At 42.1% G+C, this 27,807-nt stretch overlaps 4 protein-coding genes across 4 annotated transcripts in view; 3 read left to right on the forward strand and 1 right to left on the reverse strand.

Moving 5' to 3' along the window:
- The window catches only part of LOC310862744 (cysteine desulfurase-like), a 333,633-nt gene that overhangs the window by 100,438 nt on the left and 205,388 nt on the right, over nucleotides 1–27,807 (forward strand). The gene's annotated exons all lie outside the window — the stretch shown is intronic.
- On the forward strand, nucleotides 1,132–27,807 carry ergic3 (ERGIC and golgi 3). The gene is made up of 13 exons (XM_083770820.1): nucleotides 1,132–1,288; nucleotides 3,185–3,255; nucleotides 5,308–5,395; nucleotides 5,588–5,707; nucleotides 9,814–9,910; nucleotides 10,493–10,658; nucleotides 11,056–11,113; nucleotides 15,362–15,393; nucleotides 15,979–16,075; nucleotides 22,206–22,270; nucleotides 23,038–23,174; nucleotides 25,346–25,401; nucleotides 25,968–27,807. Exons 1-13 carry the CDS (start codon nucleotides 1,210–1,212, stop codon nucleotides 26,045–26,047), a joined length of 1,146 nt encoding a protein of 381 aa, XP_083626946.1. The 5' UTR covers nucleotides 1,132–1,209; the 3' UTR covers nucleotides 26,048–27,807.
- LOC310863686 (ADP-ribose pyrophosphatase, mitochondrial-like) lies at nucleotides 7,722–8,597 on the forward strand (the record flags this gene model as incomplete). Its single annotated transcript, XM_083772183.1, has 1 exon — nucleotides 7,722–8,597. The coding sequence occupies one exon, from the start codon at nucleotides 7,722–7,724 to the stop codon at nucleotides 8,595–8,597; it is 876 nt and encodes a 291-aa protein (XP_083628309.1).
- romo1 (reactive oxygen species modulator 1) lies at nucleotides 17,598–21,039 on the reverse strand. Its single transcript, XM_083770829.1, has 3 exons — nucleotides 20,914–21,039; nucleotides 18,423–18,553; nucleotides 17,598–17,848 (listed from the first exon to the last, which is right to left on the reverse strand). Exons 2-3 carry the CDS (start codon nucleotides 18,551–18,553, stop codon nucleotides 17,740–17,742), a joined length of 240 nt encoding a protein of 79 aa, XP_083626955.1. The 5' UTR covers nucleotides 20,914–21,039; the 3' UTR covers nucleotides 17,598–17,739.

A 27,807-nucleotide genomic window follows, 5' to 3' on the forward strand; every position in this document is an offset into this window, starting at 1 on the left:
CCATTGTTCAGCAGTTTGTGATGCTACCTACATTAACTACTTTTGCTGGGGACCCCTTCCCCCCCCACCCCACTTTGAGAACCAATGTTCTATAGTGCAGCACTGAAATATTTTAATTGAGTCAGGAAAATGTTATATAAAGGTTTGGAAGTTTATAGCACAATATATGTTGTATAAAGGTTTGGAAGTTTATAGCACAAGATATGTTGTATAAAGGTTTGGAAGTTTATAACAAGATATGTTGTGACTGAGGAAAATCGCAAGATGGAAACATCATGTCTTGTACTAGCACCTGAATAAAAGGCTTAAACTGTCCTAGCTGCTCCTGTGTCTATCCCTTCTACATGATATTGTTGTACAAAGGTTTGCATTGAAGTTTATAACCCAATTTACACAAGATGGGGTTTCATGTTCCAGTATAGTTACACACATTGTGTGTCGTGTGACCACTTGAGGGAGCTCCAACCATATTGTAGATTGTAGAATGTAGAACATACATGCATGAATCCAATGGTGTGAAATGATGACAAATTGACAATTGCACTAGCTTTCATTGATAGTTTAATGTATTAAAATTGAATACCTTATTAAACACAGTCAAACACTTGCTTTGTCTAAAAGGATAAAACAAAAGAAAGTCAGAGGTCTTAATTGTTCCTATGTATTCATTTCATAAACGACAAAAGAGAAAAGATTCAATATCACAAAATACTATACAGTATAAGAAACATAGGAGGGCGGTACCTGTCTAAGGGAGAAGTGGATATATTTACCTCCCCCTTTGGACATCCCGATTTTGGGGAAATGTCCAAATATTTTCAACTTTCTTCAACAAACAAATTTTCATAAATTCAATTAAATCATTATTTGACATATTTTGTAGTGGTTAAAATCCCAAATAATGTATTTATGTTGACGTCCAATGTCTTTATTATTATTATTATTATACAGCAACAATAGAAACCGTGAAGAAAATGAGAGAATACTCTTATTTTGTACTATGAGGTCACAAAAAGCATGCCTCACTTCCTGTTGTTCACGCGGTGTGCGCTGATTGGTCCACAGCCCTCCGTGTCCCGGTTGACCCGGAAGTGAAAGTGATGGTGTGGTGTGTGAGTGTGTGTCGAGAGAGAGAGGACTGATGTGTGTCGGCACAACAGACAGATTGACAGATAGACAGACAGACAGATAGACAGAAAAACAGACAACATGGACACACTTAAACAATTTGACGCTTATCCCAAAACACTGGAGGACTTCAGGATAAAAACATGGGGCGGAGCGGCCGGTGAGTCATTTAAAGAGAGAGAGAGAGAGAGATAGATGGGTAGAGAGCTAGAGTGAGAGCATTGTACATGTCTTCGTTTCTGTTTTTATTTCTAAATATATAATTTACACTTGCTTTGGAAACTATGCATATTTCCTATAAAGCACATTCATTATTGGAGAGAGAGAGAGAGGACCACCATTCATCATTGTGAACCCTCCTAGCTGTAAAAGCAGAATGTTAACAGCTCACTATGAACCCTGTCATTCAGAGTCCTGTGTTCTTTGGTTTAGATTGAGTTGTTTTCAAACTTTTCTTTTCATTTCAAGGACCCCCAGTTTGATATGCATATTAGGCCATGGACCCCCATAACTCTGACAGCGTACAAATGGTCCTGCAAGGGTCCATTTGGTTCCATTTGTATTTTGTATACTGTCAGAGTTACAGACCTGTAAGCGTGCATTTTGTTCCATGTGTACCACTCTCAGAGACAGTTACACACCTGTAAGGGTCCATTTGGTCCCATTGGTACATTATCAGAGTTACAGACATGTAAGGGTCCATTTGGTTTCATTTGTACGCTCTCAGAGTTACAGATCTGTAAGGGTCCATTTGGTTCTATTTGTAGTGTACGCTCTCAGAGTTACAGACCTGTAAGAGTCCATTTGGTTCCATTAAATGGAACCAAATGGACCCTTACAGCCACAGGTCTGTAACTCTTGAGTGTACAAATGATTTGTACACTCAACAGTTACAGACCTGTGGCTGTAAGGGTCCATTTGGTTCCATTTGTATGCTCTCAAGAGTTACAGTCAGACCTGTAAGGGTCCATTTGGTTCCATTTGTACACTCAGAGTTATAGACGGGTAAGGGTGCATTTGGTTCCATTTCTAGTGAGAGCAGTGAGACTTGGAAAATAATATGCCCTGGAAAGGAGAGGAATGAAAGTTACTCGCAGCGAGACAGAATACAATACATGTGTAGTGTGTGAATGAGAGGAGCCAAAGTGGAACAGTGAAGTTACAGGGAGTAGTAGACGTGAAGAAGGTGGATGACTTTTAAGAACTTATAGGGTACAACATTCCAGAGCAATGGAGAGTGTGGAAAAGAGGTGAAGAAACAAGTTCAAGCAGGTTGGAACGGGTTGAGAAAAGTGTCAGGTGTGATGTGTGATAGGAAAGTATCAGCAAGAATGAAAAGGAAGGTGTACAAGACAGTGGTGAGACCAGCTATGTTGTATGGTTTAGAGACAGACAGCTATGGGATAGTGAGTATATTATTATCGGTAGAAGAATGCTGAGGTTAGAACTTCCAGGCAGGAGTCCTAGAGGAAGACCAAAGAGGAGATTTGTGGATGTAGTGAAAGAGGACATGAAGTAAGTTAGTTGGTGTGAAAAAAGAGGAGGCAGAGCGGAGGACAGGGTGAGATGGAGGCAGATGATACACTGTGGCAACGCCTGATATGAAGAGAACAGCCAAAAGGAAAGAAGAATACCTTACCTATCAATCATTTAGCTCTAACGGTCGAAACGTTGCAGCGTTTACCAATAAAATAAAGCAAGTCCTATGGAGAAATACAGGCAGAAGATGTGCACTGACTGCACATGGTCTTCTCTGTGAAGTTGACACTGACAGCCATGTTGTTCATCTTGGTTACATTGAAATTGGACCAAAATCTTCAAATCCAGTTTAGAAATAATGGAAGCCGGGAAGAGAAAGCATGTTTGCATCTGTTTGTATAGAATTAGAAATACAATCATAATCATCAAGTATAATGCAACCGTTTTCTCAAACAAAGTTACAGAGAAGAATCTCCATTGGCTAATGGCTATGCAATACATGATTGTTCTATTAATGTTTGTTGTCTCCTAACCTTCTCTCTCTTTCTCCCATGTTTTCTTTCTCTGCTCTCTCCAGTGACGTTGATCAGCGGTCTGATCATGTTGATTCTGTTTTTCTCAGAGCTGCAGTACTATCTCACTAAAGAGGTGGGTTCACTCATCTGTTACTTCCAGTGGTAGCTATTATATCACTAAGCGTAGAACTCTGACCATCGGTTCAAATACGGTATGATTATTTTGGGCGTTATGACCTGAAAAGGTTAAGAACCACTGGTCTAGTGCTTGCCTGGTGTTATGGGCAAAATACGATATCACAATTATCTTTGACCAAATACCTTGATATCAATATTGTGAGGATGACTGTTTTCACAACATATTTACGCTGTGAGATGCCTATATAATGACAAAGTGTGTAGGCAAATGAACAGCTAGAACAGTCAGGGTGCCATACAATCTAAACGATATATATGCCTCATATCACAATATTGATATAATATCAATAAAGTCGATCCAAACTTAAGGCTGTTTCAGAATCATTCGATTGAAGCCACCAGCTTGTTGGGTTTGTTTCTTGCCAAAGCACCACTAATATTCATTCTTTTACCTGCCTTGCACCTTTCCTGCTGCATATCTCTGTGAAAAGAAAATACTTATCTCAACATCCAACAAATAGCTATGTATACAGTGTTGACTCTGAGGAAGACACACACGAGTAGAAATAATAAACACGTGTAGACCAGTCCAGTGCCCCAGTATTTTATTTGGGTAGTCACTCCTGAAGTGCTCAGGTATTCTCTAAGTTGTCCCTGTTGAGCACAGATTAATTGTGTAGTTATGAATCATCATACTAATCGTCTGTCGGGTGGAAGCCTCGTATGTTCAAAACTGGTTTGTGCCCAACAGCAATACCAACAACAACATAGTACTATGTAGTGCAGGGGTCCTCAACAGTTTTGGCTGGAACCCCAGGAAATGCTTTGGCCATGTTTGTTATAATCTGGGGACGCCCCAAAATAATTTGGCGACCCCCCCCCCCCCCCCCCCCCCGTGGGGTCGCAACCCCCAGGATGAGAACCCCTGATGTAGTGCACTGCAACCTATGCTGTACTATTGTGGGGCACACGCCACAGTGTCTGTCTGTCTGTGTCTGTGTCTGTGTCTGTGTCTCTGTCTGTCTGTCTGTCTCTCTCTCTCTCTCTCTCTCGCTTTACTCTTTCTTTATTGCTCATCTCTCTTACTGTGATTTTATAGAGCACATTGTGAAATGTTCCCTGGGGGGCCCTGAAGTTTTGTCTAGCCCGGGGGCCCTTGGAGGGTAAATCTGGCCCTTGGGGCACAGGTTTGCAATGTACAGTGCCCAATGCAAATTGAATGGCGCTAGTAGAGGAGAAGAGGAAGCTAGAAGAGGAAAGGGAAATGAACTGAACAATGATACCTACTGTATAGCTGCATTGTTCACCACTGTCGTGGTTATAGATTAGTTGTGGTGCCATCCAATTTGCAATTCACAAATTTTAACACTAATTATTTGTCGCATTCCTGAGCCAATCATTTGATAGCCGACTTAGAGACTCCATTGAGTCTCCTACTGAGCACCCACCCAATCACTCATCAAATTATTGGCTCAAGAATGTGACAAAAACTAAAAAAATCTCCATGAATTCAAGGCTTCATGGCGTGTGTAATTGAAATAAACGGTGAACTACTGCTCAGAATATGTGAGCAGCATGTTTAACTGCTGGTGTGTTGCTGCGGTATGGCTGGTATGTTTCCTGAATGACGGGTCGGTACGGTGTGACCAAACACAAGCTATACTGTGTCACCTCAGTTCCATTGTCCTTGCCAATGTGCAGCACAACACAGAAACACATGAATAGACACAAGCTGAAAGCCTTACGTTATATCATTGGTTCTCACATGCACTTCTTCATGTCAAGGACAACCCCAAATGTATGTATTTGGCAGCAGACCCTCATCTGAAAATTTTAGTTTTGTGCCAGGGTCGGGAACCCCAGAAGAGAAGTATTCAAAATGTTCCAATCATTTTCAAAACGTATATAGCAGCTGTACATCTGCTATTTTATAGCCAACATATAAATGGAAAAAACGGTTGAAATGATTGTGATGCTGTATTTACCACTTTCTTTGCTGGAGACCCCCTGCCCCGCCCCCCATTAATGTCCTCTGTCCTCCTGGTAGGTCCACCCAGAGCTCTACGTGGACACGTCCCGAGGGGACAAACTGAAAATCAACATTGACGTCCTCTTCCCTCACATGCCCTGTGCCTGTAAGTACTGTTTTATTATACACTTATTCTGTGTACTGCAGTCATTCTACCATCTACCATTATCTATGCTACAGTTGTTCTACAAACAATGTTATTCTAATGTGAGTCTACCCTCATTGTCTCTGTCATCAGATAATACTATGATGCTATTCTAAATTAATGTGACTCTAATCCCACTGTCTGTGTCTTTAGATCTCAGTATAGATGCCATGGACGTGGCAGGGGAGCAGCAGCTGGACGTGGAACACAACCTGTTCAAACAGCGGCTGGACAAAGACCTCAAAGCAGTGACCAACGAGGCGGAAAGACACGGTAAGACCTCAAAGCAGTGACCACGGAGGCAAACATGAAGCGAGGAACGCAGGCGTTGTTGCCTGGATCAACACAGGTCTCCTCGTCTGCTCAAGAGGGGCGCAACAACGCAAGTGTAAAAAAAAAGCGAAACAGAATCCAGGTCTTGTGAGTTGCCGGCATGTGCACGTAACGAGCACGCCGTACAAATTCACAGGATCGCGCTCACGTAAATGCGCTTGCGTTGTCGCACCACGACTGCTCCGAGCAAGGCCCTTAAGACCTCAAACCAGTGACCACAGAGGCAGAAAGACACGGTAAGACCTCAAAGCAGTCACCACGGAGGCAGAAAGACACGGTAAGACTTCAAAGCAGTGACCACGGAGGCGGATAGACACGGTAAGACCTCAAAGCAGTGAAGTAGCAGCATATTTTTGGCCTACCTCCAAACACATGTGACCTAGACCCACTAATGCACAACTTTTTCAGAGCCTGCAATATTGTTAATTAAAATACTGTACAATCTCCCATATCTCTCATATATATGGGGGCGACAGTGGCTCAGGGGTAGAGTGACCGGATGGGAACCGCAAGGTTCCCAGTTCGAACCCGGGCTCCCCCAGAGCAAGTGTCGAAGTGTCCTTGAGCAGGATTCTAGTCTGAACCCCTAATTGCTCCCGATGTGCAGGTTGGTGCCTTGAACCGGCATCAGTGTGTGAATGCGTAAATGTAATGCACAATCTCTGTAAAGCGCCTTGGATAAAGGCGCTATATACAGTAAATGCACTATATATATATATATATATATATATATATATATATATATATATATATATGCTAAGCTTTTTTGTCTTATTTGGAGGCTACAGTGTGGCACTTTATTTGCTCAGTTTAAAGTGAATTACATGAGAGTGATTGTCCACGGCATGAGAGTTTCCCCCCTCGAGTCATGTTTGATTACTCGCAGCTTGAGCCTTATCTATCAAAAGACAATCCACATGGCAGAGGAACAGTCAAGCGCTCTTGTTCCCCTGTTTTATCTCCATCTCACAAGCAGATAAAGCCTGGAAAACAACTGCTGCCCAAAGGTGTTGTACAAAAGTAGTTGTTAAACCTTTTAATGTCAAGAATGCCCACTTTGGAATGCATTTAAGCCACCCATAACTTTGAGAGTCTACAAATGGAACCAAGTGGACCTCTATACACTCTCAAAGTTACAGACCTGTATAAGGCTCCATTTGGTTCAATTTGTACACTTTCAAAGTTACAGAGAAGGGTCCATTGGGTTCCATTTGTACACTTTAAAAGTTACAGACAAGGGTCCATTGGGTTCCATTTGTACACTTTCAAAGTTACAGACAAGGGGGTTCCATTTGTACACTTTCAAAGTTACAGACCTCTAATGGTCCGTTTAGTTACATTTGTAGTTGTACACTTTCAAAGTTACAGACCTGTAAGGGTATATTTGGTTCCATTTGTACACTTTCACAGTTACTAAGGGTCCAATTGGTTCCAAACTATCACCATTGGTGTGGCTTGGGTCTGATTGCTTGGCCTTAAGATTACGGGCACCTTCATAATCATTGGAGTCTGTCTGGGTGTGTGTGTGTTCGTCTACCTGTACAACCTTCCAAAGCATTCCAAAACACTTCCACGTTGCAAGGCCAGGGAGTACACACTGAAACATTGTATGACTCCAAATTTGGGAAATGCTTCAGACTCCGATGTGGATCTCAGACTTCATATGAGCAACCTGTGACGTTCATTGTCAAAATAATAGCTTTTGAATCACCTAATTATTTATTATTATCTATGACGTCAGTTTGTCTTTGATGCATCGATGGTGTATGACTCCAAATTTGGGCAAGCTTTCATTATAAAAATTAAGTAAGCATTTTCAAAAAGGATATAGTGAGGGGAGTGAACTGAAACTAGGAAGTCACAGACACACACACAGGAATTGGTAATTTCCTCCCCAAATCAGGAATAGGGTCACCTGACCACTCTGTCGTGACGAGTCAATCTATTGCTGTTAATGCCTGCGAGGTTAACTACCGGTGCCCAAACAATGTCATCCTCTGTAGAGCCTCACATTAACTCCAGATGCTCCCAGTATCCTGGATCTGAAATCAAGCGTTTCCCAGTGCCTGATGACAAGGTGGACTGGACCACGGATTGGCCCCAGTACACTCCGGTCAATTATACCTCCCCCTCAGTGACCAAGAGACCACCATGGGCTGACCCGGGTATTGGTTCTTTTACCCCACATTTCAACACTCTGGACGCTGCCGTGGATAGGACGAGCTTCGAGGGTGACTACAGGGTGGAACAGGGAAAGCCCCAGAATCCTCGGGGACGCACAGGTTTGACCGGGAGAGGCTTGTTGGGACGATGGGGGCCCAACCACGCTGCGGATCCAATTGTCACCCGGTGGAAGGTGGACGCCAGAGGACAAAAGATGCCTCACCCCGTGTCCAAGCAACCCGTCCTGCAGTTTGTGTCCATCAAGAGGAGAGACTGCGGGGAGTGGGCGATCCCAGGGGGCATGGTGGACCCGGGGGAGCTGGTGTCGCTCACGCTGCAGCGGGAGTTCTCCGAGGAAGCGCTGAACTCCCTGATGTCGGAGAGGGCCGACATCCGCGTGCGCATCACTCAGCTTTTCAACACGCCAGGGTTTCTGGTCTACCAGGGCTACGTGGACGACCCGAGGAATACCGACAATGCTTGGATGGAAACTGTCGCGGTCAACTTCCACGACGACACGGGCGACAGCGTGAGTGAACTGCCCCTGGAGGCCGGCGATGATGCTGGGAAAGTGGGCTGGGCCGACGTGGACTCCTCCTTCCCTCTTTATGCTAGCCACTCCCATTTCCTGGAGGTGGTTGCCAAAGAGAGGCATGCCCACTGGTAAACAAGGAGGATTATTAGCGGCCTGTTGTAAACCATGCGATGTTGTTGGGAGCGCATGCTCCCCCAGTACGGGGACACGGAACAACAGAACATCGACAATCACATTCATTGGTTTGAGCTTGTAGATATATTTTCACTATTTTTGGAAGAGAAATAAAGTTTGTCGACTACTTTTGTTTTTACTGACAAAAACTAAATAAAAACTATGCTAAGATGACTAAAACTAAATATATTGTATTTTTGTCAACAAATAAAAACGACTAAAATGTTAGGGAGGAACTAGTGGAGAAGAGATCAAGTAGAACTAAGACATGTCTTATGTTTGGTTGCGCTCGGTTGTTGCACTCTGAAAATTGCAGATCTACAAGCTCATGCGTGTCGCTTGTGGATCGGCTATTTTCAGCATGCAACCAAGTGTAAAATCGGTCAGCGTCATTTTTCCTACAACGCATTATTCTGACTCGCCCAATTACTAAACCTAATGCGCTGTCGGAATTACGAGCGTGTACAATCAGGCAGTATGACACAATCAAGGCCTGCCAAAATGACATGAATGAAAATGAAAATAAATTGTTGACAAAATCAACTGTAGATTTGACAACTATTTGAAACTAAAGCTAGCAATGACTAAAACATTCCACAGTAGTAGCTTTTTCATAATTTCAATGTTTTGCATATTTTCCTATAGAATGCCTCATTTGCATATTTAAACATTTTAAACTTGTAATACAAAAAATCATTGTCTTCGTGTAAGTAATCATCTGGGGAAGTTTCATGGTGATAACAATTTAATATAGGTATGGTTTTGCACACTCAATTCATAATGAACAATTTGGAGCTCTGGCTGGTGTATACTATAGCATGAGTAATGTAAAGAAATGGGTTTTGCTCAAATCCACCTGTTGGTGGCGCTTTAACAGGCCAATGTGAAAAGGGTGGGATATATTCCTCAGCCTAGTAGAAAAGTCTGTGAAAGTTGAATGTAAATTGCACGCTGCGTTCATGATTTGAGGCTTTTCGTTCAAAACGGACCTATCCTGCAAACGTTGAAAGCCAATGTTAGCAAATTAGGATGTAATATAACTATTTCCGGGATGTTTGGACAGAATCTGGAGGAGTAATATAAAAAAATATGTTTTTCAAAAGTCGGCGTATGATTATCTGAACAATAATTACCGTATGTTATTATAAAGAACAATGTTGTTGTGTCTTTACAGAGCTAGGTAAAGATGATGAAGGCGAGGTGTTTGACCCCAGTAAACTGGACCCTGACAGGTGTGAGAGCTGCTATGGAGCTGAGACCGAGGAACTCAAGTAAGTATGTGCGTGTGCGCACGCGCATGTGTGTGTGTGTGTGTTTACCCTTTAGAATGTGGATAACAGGATGTTGGCCCGTTTGGTCCGCCCTCAGCCCTCCTCTTCCTCACAGATTCAGTATAGTAGCGCAGATCACAATCTGTTCTTGAGGAATTACTATAATTGTGAAGGCCAAACAGAGGAGTCTGGGTGTTGGAATCCACCATGGTGCATCTGGCTTTGTCTATACACAAACACAATTGGCCTGTGTTCGGGGTTCAGGGTTTGGGGCGGGGAAGGTGATATTTGTCACTGCGCCTATTCCTACTGGTGGCACATGTCAGCAGGGAGTATTGGGTGGGAGGAGTAGAACAAAGGTTCTGCGTCTTCCCGGTGGGGGCTCCTCACTGCCAGGCGATCCAGTAGTTTAAAACAGACAGCAATGTGTGAGGTGAGCAAATCAATTTGCATGACGACTAAATTGCGGGAGAAATGCATATCAATTTGGGGGTCATTGACATGAAAAGGTTTGAGAAACACTGGTAGTCGGTCAGAAGAAGCCGCCAGTGACTGTTTTGTGTGTGTTGTGTTTACGTGCAGGTGTTGCAACAGCTGTGACGATGTGCGCGAGGCGTACCGGCGGCGTGGCTGGGCCTTTAAGAACGCAGACACCATCGAGCAGTGCAAGAGAGAAGGCTTCACGCAGAAGATGCAGGAGCAGAAGAACGAAGGCTGCCAGGTCTACGGCTTCCTGGAGGTCAACAAGGTGCTGGATTCACACGCAACGTTGGGATTGTGGCGTTATTTGTTTTAAAGCGACGCTGGGTACCTTTGAGAAGCGATGTATATCGTCTCAGCAGGATGGAAAACTCGTATGTACCAGAAACTGTTACTTTTCAGGATTCAAATAAAAGAATATCAAAATTAGCTTATCTAATCGCTTCTCTGCCCGTTTGGATAAGATCAAGTGTACCAGTGTTTGTTCTTATTAGTTCAATATCTTATATGCCTCCTATATGGGGACTAAATATTAAACAGATATATTATGAATTCTACTGTCAAAATTATGATTGCTCTTTTTGAGAAACCATTGCTCATTAGCTTTGACGGTTTCTCTTGTTCTGGTACTCACCCTTTACCTCGTTCTCTTCTTAATCAATCAGGTAGCAGGGAATTTCCACTTTGCTCCTGGAAAGAGCTTCCAGCAGTCTCATGTTCACGGTAAGATCTTCTCTCTCTCTTAACTAAGTGTCCCATATGTGTAGGCGTTCTCAACCTATAGGTCGGGACCCCCAGGGAGCGGGAATCCCTACGTGATTTTGGGGTGGTCCCCAGACAACGGTGACAATTTAAGAACTTTTAAGATCTTTTAATTACCTGAAAAGAAAAATACCATTACTGCATCAAAAGCAATCAACAAACTACACCATAAAAACTGGTCAAGCATTGGCCAAATTGTCAAATATGAATATTTTGGGGGGTCCTCAGTCCAAATATGAGTACTGAATTTTGGGGTTGTCCAAATATATTATTCTTTGGGGGTCCCAGCCTGAAAAGTTTGAGAACCACTGTCATAGTGAACAACTAACTGGTCATGTGTTAAGACTGTTTAACACAACTGGAACAACTCGTCGTCTGTATTATTGCTTTCGGGTAGACACCTTGTATCTCCTTGTATCTAGTTTTTTTGTGAAAGGTAATGCCCTCACACACAAGTTTTTCAAAAATAATAATATATATATATATGTATTTGGACATACAAGGTTTGCACCTGACATCAGTGATATGGAACAACTGTTCATATATTCTATATGTTAAACATATGACTGAACAACTGGTCATACACATACAGGCCTAACTGTATATGAGCTGCCATGTGTGTATGCATGTACTGTATATGCATACGCTTCTTTTTATATACAAAGTATAATGATGTACATATACAGCATGGGCGTTCGCTCGCCTGGCTGTCGACGACAGGGAGACTTTGACGTGAACAAGCTTGTTCACGTCTCACAAGCCTCAAAGTCTCCCTGTCGTCGACGTGCCTGCCTTGTTTTGAAGCGATGTAAAAAGCCATGCATGCAAAAAAACATTCTTTATTCAGTCGAGAGTAAAGTGAAACAAAACATCTGTCCCTCCCTCCCATCCATTCTAACACTATCTCAGAGCATTCTTGTGGGTCGTGGTTCTCTGCTGGCTGTCAACATGTTTATTAATATTTACCATCTGTCCCACTTTCAACCGGTCTGTTGGGAATTGTAGATATTTCCAGTTTTGCTACATTGACATAATGTAGATATTATGAGGCTGTACTTGACTGCAGACTGTAACATTAGTGTGAGTGTTCAGTGTCGTGGTTGTTGTACATGTCAGCCTGGGGACATTTCTCTCTTCTCTTGCAAGCGCTGAACAACACACATTTTCCTTCATTAATTGTCTCTGGTGGCTCTCCATTCATCTGTCTCGGTTCATTCATTGTTCTGTCATTGATCCTTTTGCTCGCTTGCTCGTTCTTGTGTGTGTGTGTGTGTGTAACTGGACTTACCTGACTGTTATGTATGTTGTGTGTACATTCCTTAACCTCTTCTCTCCATATTTGAACCTTTTGTGTTCTTTTCCTAAATGAATGCATTGCTTAATCATACTACAGCGCCACACAAAAGCATAAAAAGTAGCAGATTCACAGCTTGTAGATCTGCTACTTTTGCCATTAAAAAAAATGGAATCCTGAAAAACATGAGGTTTCCACCCGACAGAGGCGATATGTCTTGCGGGCGCTGCCTGACATACAGTTATTTTCCTGCCCTATGTGTTAACAATTGCACCAATGAATGACTGACTGCTGCCTTTAACCTGCTAATCGCTGTTCCTAGAGCTGCCTGTGACTGGATCTAATTGAGCATTAGTTTTGCCGAAACAAGAGACAAGAATCGCTATTGTAAAGACACCACAGCCCTCTGAGGTTTCAACACGTCACATGCATCTCAGTGCTGGAAACACTACTTTAGATGTTTGAAATGACTTTCGCTGCACAGGAACCTCTTATCTCCTTAATTGGTTTTTTTCATAAATTAATGCCCTACTTTGTTATACTGCAGTGTCACTCGAAAGTAGAAAGAAACTGATCTGCATCGTGACACGTTTTAAGCTCGTATATCGGCTATTTTTGCCATTTTTGAATTTTAATTCTTCAAAGTAACAGTCTTGGACATATGACGTTTCCACCCTACATTGATGATCTCGACACCCTGTAGCCAGAAGTTCCACATCACAGCATCTTTGTTTACATGTCTCATCAGTGACTCTTCTCTCTTCTTTCTGCAGTGCACGCTGTGGAAAGTAAGTTTTGTTGCTTTCTTTTTTACGTTCAATGACTCCCACCCCCTTCTTTTTTCTTTACCGCAAATGTTATTTAGATATCATGTTGTTTAGACAGATGCTAGCTTTGATGTTTAGCTGGTTTATTAGCTGGTATTACCGGTGCGTGACTATTAACTTTGTCTGTTGGCTAGAGTTCATCCTTCCTCTGCTTACTCCGATCTCACACCTCACAAGTTGCTCGTCTTTCTGAACGCCTAAATTGTAGCTGTGCATTGTATCAACTATACAACCAGCATGTACTGTAGGTACTGTATGTAGACTTTGTTCACTCCCAATATTACTATTTTTTTTTATCAATTGCTCACCCCATGGGGCCTTGAATTGACAGAGATCTTTTAGTTTTTGTCTCAGTCCAAAGCCAATAATGTGATGACCGGCAGAGACTCAAATAGTCTCCATTGAGTCTCCTACTGGAGCCTCCACCAGTCATCAAACTACTGGCTCAGGAATGCGACAAAAACATCTCCATGAATTCAATGATTCTTAATTGATAGAAAATAACTCATTTTTGGGGTGAACTTTTAAGGACCTAAAGACTGTCCTGGCCATCTGCACTTGGAGTGACCAGGCAGACATAATGCTATCACCAGTAAAATGGGCATGTAGCCTGCATATACGTACATGTCTCTCAAGTCAAACTGCATGAGCTAATAATTTCTGTATTAATAATATTAGACACATGGCCAATAATGGGTACCAGCTGGTAGATAAATATAAAATAATAAATATAAATATGTTGCACCCAGCTGGTAGATGTTAAACGTTTATCCCTGGGTTGTCCAGGTCGGGATGCTCATGCATCTGTTGTAGAGCTACATATTATTACTGTCAGGTGCAAACCTTGTATGTCCAAATAAAATTCAAATTCAAAGAAATGGAGAAAGAAAAACATGGAGATACAAGGTTTCTACTCGACTGCTACGATAATGTAGAACTTTAAGCTGAGAACATGAAGCAGTACACATGTTGCCTGTCACCATCTCATGATCAATACATGAATCACTGATCGATCAGTGTTTCACCTTTCTGGGGAATACTGCAGCTCTACTAATATTTATAATTAATAATGGTTGTAATGTGCAGTCTGGAAGGCCTGCTTTAAAGGAGAATTCCATTGCTTTCTTACCTTTATTTGTAGTTACGTCCCCACCAAAGAGTCCAGGTGTTATTTTGTGCAAAATCAATTCATTGAGGGCTTATATTAGGGGAAATAGCCAATAATGCACCTTTGCACAAAATAACACCTGGACCTCTTTGGTGGGGACGTAACAACTACAAATAAAGGTAAGAAAGCCTTCTAGCATGGAATTCTCCTTTAAATGGAGTAGAAAGCCCAAAGACAGTAACCATTACTGATATGAAAACAAGCATTCTAGATCAGTGGTTCTCAACCTGTGACCCCCGGGAGGTTCCCCACATGATGTTGTGGACATTTAAGGATCATTAACACATTTGAATACCTACAAGAAAAGAAGAAAAACTGCATCAAAAGTAATCGACTAACTATAGTATAAAAACGGGTCATACATTGGTCAAATAATCTAAGAAGGGGGCAGACAATGTGAAAATAGACGAGAACAGACTGGCATTCCGACGCACCGTCGTTCCAACTACACGGCTTACGCGTGCGGTTATGGTTAGGTCTTAGGGACAGGGTTAGTATTGAGCGCGACGGAATGGCAGTGCGTCAGAAAAGTGGGCTTTGGAATTCCGGTGTGTGACCAAAATAGACGATCTACCAGATGTGCTATTTTCACAATATGTATCTGTGGAACCGAGTCAAACTAAATGTAATGCCTCGACTCGTACATTCCAAGTGCTTGTCAGGGTGGGAGGTCCTCAGTGGGGGGGGTCACGGCCTGAAGAGGTTGAGAACCACTGTTCTGGTTAACGTAGGGTAAGTGATTGATACATCTTTCTGGAGTAGTGTTCCTACTAGTTTTTAACAACATGCATGCACTCTTGTTTTCTGAACATGGACTGAACTTCAACTCTTCTTTTTCGTCCCACAAGCTGAATACATAAATGTGTTGTTTCTTTAATGCTTACCAGACCAGTGATTCTCATGTTTGCTTTTCTTTGCAGTTCATGACCTGCAGAGTTTTGGACTAGATAATGTAAGTATCATGGCATGTTCCTTTACCTTACAGTATGTTAAGTTTGAAACAGACTGGTAATTATCAGGCCAGATCTCTTATCGCCTGGCTACGTGAGACTATGTAGCGGTTTAAACATTTTGAGATTAAAACAATTACTGCAGGAAACCAAGAAATATCACTTACACCCTCTTTTTAACCCATTAAGAGCTGAGGCCGATTGATTCTACAAATGCCTTCTAAATCTGTAGTTCTCACACGTTTCCCTGCCAAGGACACTCAAAATGATATTTGGCCGCGACCATCCATCTAAAAAGGTTTAGTGGCAGAAGAAGATTTGACGGGCCATCTTGTGGTCCAAGTATCGTGGAGGTGGCTCTGTAGTCAGTCACATATATTTGATATAAAAAAAAATATATAAAAAAAAAGATGTGTAAATTATGTCAGACTTCGGTGCTCTATTTAATAGCTACAGTATATAATAGTGTAGCTACAGAGTATTATATACTGTAGCTAAAATCTAAAATGACAACAGATTCTTTCCTGGGGAGAATGAACCTCCCCAGCTGACTTGACTATTAATCATATTCTCTTCTGGTCTTGCAGATCAACATGACTCATTTCATTAAGCACCTATCGTTTGGTAAAGACTACCCTGGCATTGTCAACCCTCTGGATGACACCGATGTCACAGCACCACAAGGTCAGTACTTCAGCACCACCTGCTAGAGCTAGACATTCTTAGACCAGCATAGGGGCAACAGTGGCTCAGGAAGTACAGCGGCCATGTGGGAACTGAAAGGTTCCCAGTTCAGGCTCCCACAGAGTTAATGTCGAAGTGTCCTTGAGCAAGACGCTGAACCCCCAATTGCTCCTGGCAGGTTGGTGCATTGCATGGTTTCCTCTGCCATCGATGTATGAATGTAATGCACTATCAATGTAAAGCGTCTTGGATAAAGGCGCCATTTACCATGTATTATTCACCATTAAGCATCTGTAGCTAATGTTTTTTTAACCCATTAAGACCTATTCTTCTTCTACATTGTACATTTTGTCTTTTTTGGGGGGAATTGTTTTTGCTATATCAGTGGTGCTCAAACTGTTTAAAGTCAAGGACCCCCAAAATTCGGGCCACTGACCCCCAAAAGAATTCCGACACACCAAAGGTCCGAAGCGCGGGGACATGCGATGCGAAAATGCGATGGTCCGACATGCGCTGCTCCTGTGCTTGCGGTTATGGTTAGGGATTGAGGTTTCGGATCAATAGTATGTCGGAACTAAAGCCTGTACCCCTTATAGCCTTTGTGCCACGATGGGACTATTTTTGAATAGACAAAGTATGAAATAATGCTTTTTAGCTCAAATCTGAAACCAATTAGCCCATCATGGGCTGATTTCTACAACCCGACTTGTGAGTGTTACATGTGTTTATGTCAAGACATTTTGATCCCTGAACGCAACCAAATGTCCTAGTCAAAAATAGAACATCTAGAAGTTTTAGGCTTGTAGATAATCTATTTTCACCTATTATGACAAGCCCAGCATAGGGCTTACAGTATGTGGTTACGAAGGACCCCAGGCTGTGAAATGATAAAGTATTGTTACAGTCCATGGCCGAGTTCTAGAATTCCATTGCTACGTTAGTATTACAATGTTATCGCTTCCACTTCTTAGTCTGGGATGTTTAGAAATCTATTTGCTGAAGAGACCCGTTAGTGCCGTTACTGAACAAACATGTAGCAGTGATTGATTACTATCACAATGTAGAGCTACTTAACACTTGACAAAGGAAATATCACTTTCTTAGCCTAGCCTACTTTAACCACTTCTACAAGCTCTAAAGACATTTGGTATAGATGGGAGAAAGATTAGGGGGACACCAGTCAAAAATAGGTTAAAAATGCAATATAATCCAAATGTTTTATGTGTTTGAATGTGAAGCTGAAAAGGAATTTTCACACAAGCAGCTTAATGTCTTTTCTTGGAAAGCTTTCGAAAGGGTTGTAGAACAAAATGGCGTAGTTGGAAATACATGATAAGTAAATAAGTAAATATTACTATTATTACTTTGTTTTTTGAACTGCATTCATAGATCTAATACATAAGGGAAAAACAAAATGTATCTGTTATCGGCCCCGACATTTCAATATTGTGTATCCCGACCCTAAACGGTAGGTACCATGTAGAGATCTGGTCATGCACGAAAAAAGCACTCCCACTCCAAATGCCCATTTTCGACCATTTATTATTGACAAAGTGAGACTTGGTGTTGAGAATGTGACAATGTTGACAGTTTTACAGAACAGACGGCCGAGGAATATCAAAGTCACATAGTGTGTGTGTGTGTGTGTAAACGGGGTGGCGCCATCAGCAGCGTATTCCCATGCCGATAGCCATGAATGTCCCAAACGTCCCTCCACTCTGCATCATTGTCTTCCCCACTCCTCCCATCAGCTCCCTGCCGCGCATCCCGATCCTAGAGAGAGCACAGTGCATTATTATCCCAGAGGGAAAGCTGTTGTCCAATTTCTCTGGTTCTCAACCAGTGAACCTTGGTGGGTGGGGTTCCATTTCCAGGTTGTCCCCAGCTAAATAGAGAGTTGGTAACCAAATGGAGTTGGACACCAGATATTTAACACAGAATGTAGAAGAATTGTTATTTTGATCAATGTTTGCCTGTTATCTCGCCTATGGTACCACATCAATACAGCATGGAATTGCGGACAAAATCTTATCCAATGACACCAAATATTCTAAGTCTTGGGTCGGAGCCTAAATCTTATGAAATGGTGATCCGTGGCTCAAATGCAGATTCCTACTGTGCTGGAAAAATGACATTCCGCTGAGTTACAACACGTACGTTTGTAGATCTACGTTTGAAAATGTACGAATGAACATTTTAACACGTTAGTAATGATGATTATGCAAAATATTTTTAATAAAAAATTGGTTAGACATGGGTTAAGGTTCATCACACAGTGAGTGCTTCCTGGATTTCCCAGAACACTATACTACTGGTGTTTGTCAAAATCACTGCACTAGTTGGTTACCTTAGACAGGAGAATGTCCCAAACATGGCTCCTGCAGCCATCCCCACTGCACACCCCATCATGAAGCCCATTTTGACCCGGTCAAAACAGCCGGGCTGGTGCTGGCCATACGGACCTACTGCCACAGGCATCTGGAGGGGAGAAAGAGAGAGAGACCCTGAGTTAACAGGGAGGGAAGGACAGACTGGGAAAGAGAGAGGGGTGTCTAACTTATGGTGTGTTTGACTGTTGGTATGTCTAACTAAACACATGCACCCTGCCACCCCCCACCGCAGTGGTGTCCGTCTGTCCGATTACAATTTGAACCGGGATGTCTAACCTGTGTGGTTGAGAAGATGGTCTAAGGAAGCTAGTAAAAGGTATCTGGGTTGTAAGACCAGATACTACCAGTGGCTCGTATTATTTGATGAGTGCTTGATTGTGATGCTCTACTGAAGGTCAAAGGTCTTGAAGGTGGAGTCTTCAGTCTTGAATATGTGTGTCCCGTCTTGTCCTGTACTGTACTGAGAAGAGTACTGTTGGGGATCCTGGGGAGGGTTGTTGGATTGAAGGTAGATTCTGGGGAGTTGAGATCGTTGGAGATTCCTGAGTGTGTTGGATCAATCTGAATCCAATAGGAGGGCTGCCTCTTTATACTATTATCTGATTATGTCAGACTGATGTCGTCTTTCTATATATATGGAGATATGGAGGTTTCATCTCCATATATTGAGAATGATCCAGGTGATGAGGTCAGTAGGGTTTAGCTCCATATATAGGGATGGGAATTAGCACTTGGAAATGTAGGAGTTCCCAGTGCTGCAAGGCGTTGTGAGCCTGTGTAGATTTTTTTGTGTAGATAGTCTATTTTCCACATGTGTGCATAAATTATGGACCAAACCCACACATGAACTTGACCTTCTGTAACATAACATCCACGTTGAGCCTTGTACGTAAACATACTGCCTTAACACAAGCTTATGTATATTTAACAAATAACACTGTTGTGACACTGGATGATATGAACAAGTGGGTTCAAAAGTTTTGTGCCTGCCTGAGGCACGCAGATATCTCAAGGCACAGTGGTACACCACCACTTATATATTCATAGCAAAAATGAATGCACATAGTGATACGTTGGGAGCTTGTGAATGTTTATGAAGGTAAACAACCTTTTCAGGCTGGGACCCTCAAAATAATCAATTTGAACTGGGGACCCCCCACCATGAACAAGCACTTATCTTGAAAGTAGGGGTTGAGGTAGCCCAAAATTTTAGATTCTCGTAGAGTTTTTTTTTTATTCTGACGAATCTCTCTACAAATCTCTGTACAAATGCAAAATCTAAGCTGCTTTTATTTTTGCTCCACTTGTTTGTGACGTCTACGGAACCATATTAAACCCCGTAAATGCTTATTTTTCAATAAAGAAGGTATTTTAATCAACTCTGTCTCGGAATCTGGCGGCCATCTTGCTTTTCTCTCCATTGTAAATGCGCAAGAGAACCCTGGCCGCTAGGGGCGCGGGCAATATTCTGTTGCGCCGTTTACCGCATTAAAATACCCTTTTTATTGATAAATAAGCATTTACGTAGTTTAATATGGTTCCGTAGACGTCACAAACAAGTGGGGCAAAAATAAAAGCAGCTTAGATTTTGCATTTGTACAAGGTAAGAGTGATTTAGAGGCACAAACGTTGCTCTGCGCGACGATATTTGGGTGTAGCTCCGTTTAGACTCTCGTAGAGATTCGTTAGAATCGAAAAAACCTCTACGAGAATCTAAAATTTTGGGCTAGGGTTGAGGCATACATAACATTTTAGGTGCCACAGACAATATTGTGAAAATAGCAGATCTACAAGCTGCCATTTTCAAAATGTTGCCTCTTTAATAGTGACAACTTGGTCAATGATTGTTCACCAGTTGTATAGTATAGTATAGTATAGTTTGTTGATTACTTGAAGCAGTAATGGGCCATGGCCTTTTTATTTTCTTAATTTGTGGAATTAAAATGCCTTTAATACTTCACTGTCACCTGGGGACCCCCTAAAATAATGTAGGAGGTGACATGATGGTCCTGTGAACCCCCAGCCTGGGGGTTGAGAACCACTGTTAATCAGTACGTTTTTTGTTCAATATTTATTTGACATTTACATAACGTGATAAGTTAGCACAACATCCTGGCTACGTTTTTTAACCGTTATTTTTTGGTTAATTTTCTATCACACGACAATGACAACGGTCAGTACTAGTTGTGTTGCATGTTATCTGTCATTTTACCCCGAAAACAATCTGTTAATGTGTCCATTTTTGTGTTGTGTGTCAGTGTGGATTAAACATAGCACTGAACGTCCTCTGTTTGTTGTGTTAGCTAAAGCTTAGCGTGCTAGCCAGGCAGCTCCACTGGTCTGACTGTCACCCTTGAAGGAAACCAAACGGTAGTGAGCAGAGCTTCGTCAAATTATCTATTCACTCCTGAATAGAAGCTTGAGAACAGAGAACTGCAGCAGACTCACCTTGCAGTGTGTTTTTAAACGAACTGGTGTCTTTTAAACGGGAACAGGAGCTTGTGACTGTGAGAGTGTTCTTTTATTTTCGTTCTAGCACGCCTCCATTACTGCCTAGAGGAAGTAGGAAAGGGAAGACAGCCAGGACACAAGTGTGCTTGTGAATCTACAGTGACACCTTGTGGCTGCATTTTGGTTTTAAATGTTTGAGCATTTTGCTGATTCTATTTTGCTGATTCTCAAAATAAGTTAACGCCGTCTGAACATTACAAAATATACATTTTGTTAACTCATTATGAGATCATCACCAAGTGATGATCTCAGAATAATGACATTTGAGATATGCCTAAAATGTTCTTAAAGATGGAGTCCCACGATTTTTTTCCACCATAAAACATGATCATCAGGTATTATTATAATATAAGGAGGAATAACTTTTTCCAAAAAGTGTACAATATTTGTTAAAATCATGCTTTTATGTGGACACGCCCACCAGTTCATTAAGTATGCCTGGTTTGCCTGGTGGGTGGTGAATGGTGAATGAGGCAGCGGTGGCCGAACGGTTTGCGGAGCGGTCTTGATATCGGAAGGTCGCTAGTTCGTATCCCCGGACCGGCACGTTAAAATTACCACCGCTGAAGTGCCCTTGGACAAGGCATTGAACCTCTACCATGAAATGTTCTATGAGCAGGGCCTGGCTGTAAACAAGTTCTTGAGCTTAGTCTAGTTACCCTGGGTAAACATAGTACATTTCCTTTCCTTTGGTGATCCACCGGTCCTGAACTGAAGCCGCACCCACAGCTGTAGTTGTATGATAAAGGGGGAGGGCGTAGGGGAGGGGCTGATAGTGTGATGTCACTATATTACTGTTTATTTCATTGGCCCGTTTGACTGTCAAGGGTTCAGCCTCCAGGAAGAAACCCTAAATACAAAGTTAATACACCATTGCACATAAAACGATTCCAGGGTATCTAATGAAGTACTGTCACCTCATAGACACATGAAAAACTGGAAAAATACAAAAATTGTGGCACTCCATCTTTAACAATTATTCTCAATTAAGTCATGATTTAAATCACACTGTGTTTTTCATCACACTGGCCCATTTTTCCCCAAAATAATTACATTTAAAAACAAACAAATCTCTTTTGAGTCTCAAGCTAAAAACGTTTGAGAACCACTGGTCTAACGAACCAGTACACCGCAACTGTCAATTTGCTTTGATCTCTATTTTATGCCAGTGTATTTTTGCTTCATGCGTGTGATATGATTTTAACAGTAAACATTTCTTCTTCCATCAGCTTCAATGATGTACCAGTATTTTGTCAAAATAGTCCCCACCATCTACGTAAAGACAGACGGGGAGGTGAGTGGACATCTTTAACCACTTAAGCCCTATTTGCTATGTTTTTAGAAAATATGTCAAGCTCATGACTTTCACGAATTTGAGTTTGAAGTAGTGTTTTTGAGACGATTAAATTACGCTTATTATGCTTTATTATTAACAGTTTGACAGTTTTTTACGATTAACCCGCATTTTAATCAACCCCCCTTCACTGCCGAGATTGTTGTATTACCTTTAGAGCATACGCTGAATTATTTGGGCTTTTAATCCGCGAAAATCCATCAAAAAAAGCTCCCGTGGTTTGTTATGATCTGTGTGTAGCATCCACCATCTTGGTGCACCCGGAAGACGCACACAAGATTGGTTTCAATGAGGCGTTGCACCCAATGCATTTCCATTGGCCTCAATTTCCCAGAAGCCCTAGCAGCCCACAGCATGTGACGATTTCCGGTTTCGTCATCACAGCGAAGGCATCCAGTCTCATACTCCGCGACGAAGACGGATTTTCTTTTGATTCATTACATTACGGCGGATTAAACACATAAAACAAAAGGCGGGTATGTCCGATACGGCAGCGACATTAACCTGGAGTAATCCATTCCCGGCACGGAAACTGTTAATGTCAATAATTTGTCTTGAATTTAGGAAAACATACAGTATATTAATTTTAATAAAGTCAGCATTCACTAAAAAACTAAACCCAGTGATTAATGTGACATGCTTTCCCTTTGATATTACATTTGGACACATAAATGAGAGGATGGGTTTTCTGTTCTGTTTTGAACCAGGTAGTAAAGACCAACCAGTTCTCCGTGACCAGGCATGAGAAAGTGGCCAACGGGCTGATAGGAGACCAGGGGCTTCCGGGGGTGTTCGTTTTGTATGAGCTGTCACCGATGATGGTCAAATTCACAGAGAAACACAGGTAAGGAAATCCCCCAACCCCTGCACTAGGCCGATGCCCGTCACGGGGTTTACATTTCTTCTCCTTCTATGGCACAAAAATGTGGAACACCCTACAAAATATGACCCCCCCAGTCATTTGTTTGAAATAGACACTCGTGCTTTTTCGAGCTCAGGGGGGTAACTACCTGTCAGTGGGGAGTGTTGGCTGGGAGGAGGAGTAGGACTAAGGCCCTATACGTTCTCTCTGGGGGGGGGGGGGGGGGGTACTACCTGTGAGTGGGGAGTGTTGGCTGATGAATGAATATCAACATCCTCCCTAATACATCCCGATACTGGGGATCAAATTATGACAGGCAATTCCTGCTGTCAAAATATGACTTACAGGTGGCTCCAATTTGAAACTGGCCAAATGGAATCAAAAGGTCCATTTGTACATTATCAGAGTTACATACAGACCTGTAATGGTCATTTAGGCTAGCTCTTTGTGTTGGTCTATCTATAGTTTCCAGCAACGAACCACAGCTAAACGGTGTGAATAATAATTCACATGCTTTGCGGTTGTACAATGACTCAATTGCCGACTAAAGATTGAACGGAAAACTAATGGAAAGACCCTCGTCTTTTCCTTGCGCTGAACATGCATACAAGCTATTAGGAAGATGAGCTTTATCTCCGCAAAATCGTGGATATTATGAACGCACACACACATAATGGAAAGATGATTTTGACAGCTACTGCCCCACTTTCAAGGCTACAACTGATGCGCAGTAGCATATCTTATTGAAGGAACAAACTAGCCTACAATTGCTTAGCGAAAACATCTGCAGAAATCTTTCATGCCCCATGTTTATTTTACATCTGCTGGTGGATGCTCAAACTGCTGATTCACATCCACAGACTAGTGCAAAACAGAAAAGCGTCAATAATGTTTCTAGTTGAGTGCTGTTGATTGCCCATTTGTATATGATAACACATGGTAGGCTTATTAACAATATATAATAGGCCTACATCTAGATCCGGTGCATTTTTTATTGATTGATCTCCATGTTAACACTGTTCATTGAAAATAGCTGATCTGCAGCTCACCAGTAGCCTGACACTCATGCAGCCTCGAAATGTCTTTGTTTTTTGTTTTGGCTATTTTCTGGGTGTAGCCTACATTTAAACGAATGAATACATTAATCAAGAACACTTTAACAAGATTCAATACAATGTAGATCGGTGTTTTTTTTAACTGTTAAATCTGTTCATTGAAAATAGCTGATCTGCAAGCTCACTATAGGTTGTAGATGGATTACAATACTAATAGTGATTATATATAAATAAAATCATGACATGACCAGCTAGACACCCAATTAAAATAGAAACCTCATAGATTATATAAATGTGTATGTGGCTTAATTAAATGACCAGTGCTTGGTTGTTATGCATCCACCGTTCTGTGCGCCGTCAGCGCCGTCAGCTGTGCACATTAGCTTAGCTTGATACTTGATTGTTTGATAGAAAGTCCAGACAATAAAATCCTTCCTTCTAAAGTCCTTCTGTTATGGCACAAGTATGAACCAAGCAAATCTGCACCATTAAAGTAGTGTAATAGCATGGAAAAGTCACTGTTTACATTTACAAGCTCGTCATGTCACTCTAGCAAAGTGATTGATCTGTGTGTCTCCTATAGGTCCTACTTGCCCCACAACAAGGATGCGGGCTGGAAGCGACAAATGTTTACGCCCCTTTTGGGATGTTTTGCTGGGCCCTGTACTCTTTTTGTATATCCGTAGCAAAAACAGAATTTTGACATAAATGTCCACCACAAGCCAATGGCAATGACCTCTGATCGGCCAGTTCTCGAGATATGTCTGTGGGGTAATAGAATCACACTGGCTCACTCAAAGAGTCCGTGCATATATCCATAGATAAATATTACATTACTGCTGCTCTCCCTTACATGTTTGATATCTGATGCTGTGACATATCTTACTTAGTTTTTGTTGTTGTCGTCGTCGTCGTCCCCATTTTGAGCATGCACAAGCATGCATTTGATCTATACCAAATGTGTAACTAAACCTGCTGTGTAACTTCTTTCTCTATTGTTCCGATTATATTTTGGTAAAGCTTGTACTAAAAAACAATGTCATCCACTCTTTTACACCTCTCTCTCTCTCTCTCTCTCTGTGTCTCGCTCTCTCTCAGATCATTCACACATTTCCTAACAGGAGTGTGTGCCATCGTAGGTGGTGTATTCACAGGTCAGTCCACTCTTCTCTTATCATTGCACACAAATATAACATCTTTATTTGTGCTCACATTTAACAACAGATTATTAAACACAAACAATAGTAGATGCACAGGCTTGGGAAAACTCAAGTATTTCAAGATACAGATCACGGACACAGGAAGCATCGCCTCCTCCATATGTGGCGACTGCCAATTATCACAGACACGGAACAGAATTTTGCCAAATGCCGTAGCTCTTGGCTTGGGCATTCCTGCAATCTGCAGTGCAGGCCTACCATACACTGATTTATGGACGTTAGCTCTTGGCTTGGGCATACCTGCAATCTGCAGGCCTCTCACAACTAATTCATGGACATTTCCGATTATTCCAAACATGAACACAATCTGTGTACATTTGTAATAGCATCCTTAAGGTGTTGGTACTTTATCACCATGGTAAGAAATGCCTCTTCCAGACTGTGTCAAAATGCATGCACGCACGCACATTATTTTTGAACAATGACCACGTACTGAGCTCAACAGACCATTAAGAGAGCCTGACTTGACTCCTCAATCTGTCTGTCTGTCTCTCCTACAGTGGCTGGGTTGATTGACTCTCTCATCTACCACTCTGCCAAGGCCATTCAGAGGAAGATAGAGCTGGGCAAGACCTCGTAACAGTGCCCCCTCCTGGCCGCTACTGGTGCAACACACTACAACACCAACAGACGTAGGAGAGAGCGAGAGAGAGAGACAGAGAGACGGCTGGTGTAGGGCTGTGGAAAATCAAATGTCCTTCCTTCGATTCTCTCTCTCTCTGTCTCTCTCTCTCTCTCAGACTCCATCTTTATTGTGACTGGGGAAATCAAATAAGATAGGAGAGGAATTGTTGAATCCGTGAAACCTTTTCAGTCCATCCTTGTTCTCACAACAAGGCAGCGACGGTGTGGCTTTTGGTCCATTCCGTTGACCCGCTCCAGTATTCATGTGTTTTTTTTTCTTTTCCCCATGAATATCTGACGTTCACTTCCTTCACAAGAGAACAGACAACAGCTTGTCCCCCTAGTTCTCTGGGAAACAGGGAAGTGACCTTCACAAAAGGACAGACAGGAAGACGACAGCTTGTCCCCCTAGTTCTCTGGGAAACAGGAAGACAACAGCTTGTCCCCCTAGTTCTCTGGGAAACAGGAAGACAACAGCTTGTCCCCCTAGTTCTCTGGGAAACAGGGAAGTGACTCATTGTTAGGACACCGCTAGATCAGTGGTTCTCAACCTTTACAGGCCGTGACCCCCAAAAATAATCATATTTGACCTGGGGACCCACACCATGACAAGCACTTGGAATGTATAGGAGTTGAAGCAGTCCATTTTAGTTGAGAGAGAAATATTGCGAAAATAGCAGATCTGCAAGCTCTCGAAGCCTCACGACACGTTCACCAAATCATGTGGGGACGCCCCTGGAGGTCCCGACGCACAGGTTGAGAACCACTGCGCTAGAGAGTGCTCCCATCTCCTGGAATTAATGAATGAATGTCATTGGCACTAGTACGGTTAGCTAACCTGCACTGTCATCCCTCATGAATCCATGATTGTTTATAACAGTTGTTATAAAAAGTTTCTCAACTTTTTTGTTTGTTTCAAGCACCCCCAGTTTGATATTGTTGCTGTTAGGATGAAAGTCCTAAACCGTTCCTTTTTTATCATTATTATAATTTTTTATGATTTACAATAGTGAAGATATGTGATTGTAAGCCTGTAGGTCTGCTATTTTCACTACTTCTTGTGCAACAACTCTTGTATGATGAAGTATGATTCATTTACAACAAAACATTAAACGTAGAAATATGGAGGTATAAGGTTTCTGCCGGACAGCAACAATATGCATTAGACCACGGAAACCCCGTTTGGATACCTTTTCTTTATTTTTCAATCTCTGAGTCCCCAATACAATCTACACTGTAAAACCTTCAGTGTTAGTTTAACCCTTTGAGAGTGTACAAATGGAATTGACGGTTCCATTTGTACACTCTCTTTTGGACTATGAAACCCAGAACCATGAAACCTTTCCAGAACCTGTCAAATGTTTCCATTGTAACCACAACAGGAGGAGGGAGTTTAGTTAAAAAATGTATAAAACATCATAAAAAAGTAGCCGATCTACTAGCCTGGAATCTGGACTGTTCCACGATCGCGCCGTGTCAGACCAGCGTCTGTGTTGCTCAGATGTTGGAGGACCAACCCTACTCACAACTATAGCCCGACCGATACATCAGTCTGGCCAGTATATCCACCATCAGTATTGGCATTCATGCAGCATAATGTGCAGTGTTCATTTTGTTGACCTTGGGGCCGTTCACACCTAAGAGACAGCTGAGACACAGGAGACACCGAGGAGACAGCTGAGACACCGAGGAGACAGCTGAGACACCGAGGAGACA

Source organism: Protomyctophum parallelum (assembly GCF_964188405.1).
Source record: "Protomyctophum parallelum genome assembly, chromosome: 8".
In the NCBI taxonomy this organism is placed as follows: Eukaryota; Metazoa; Chordata; class Actinopteri; order Myctophiformes; family Myctophidae; genus Protomyctophum; species Protomyctophum parallelum.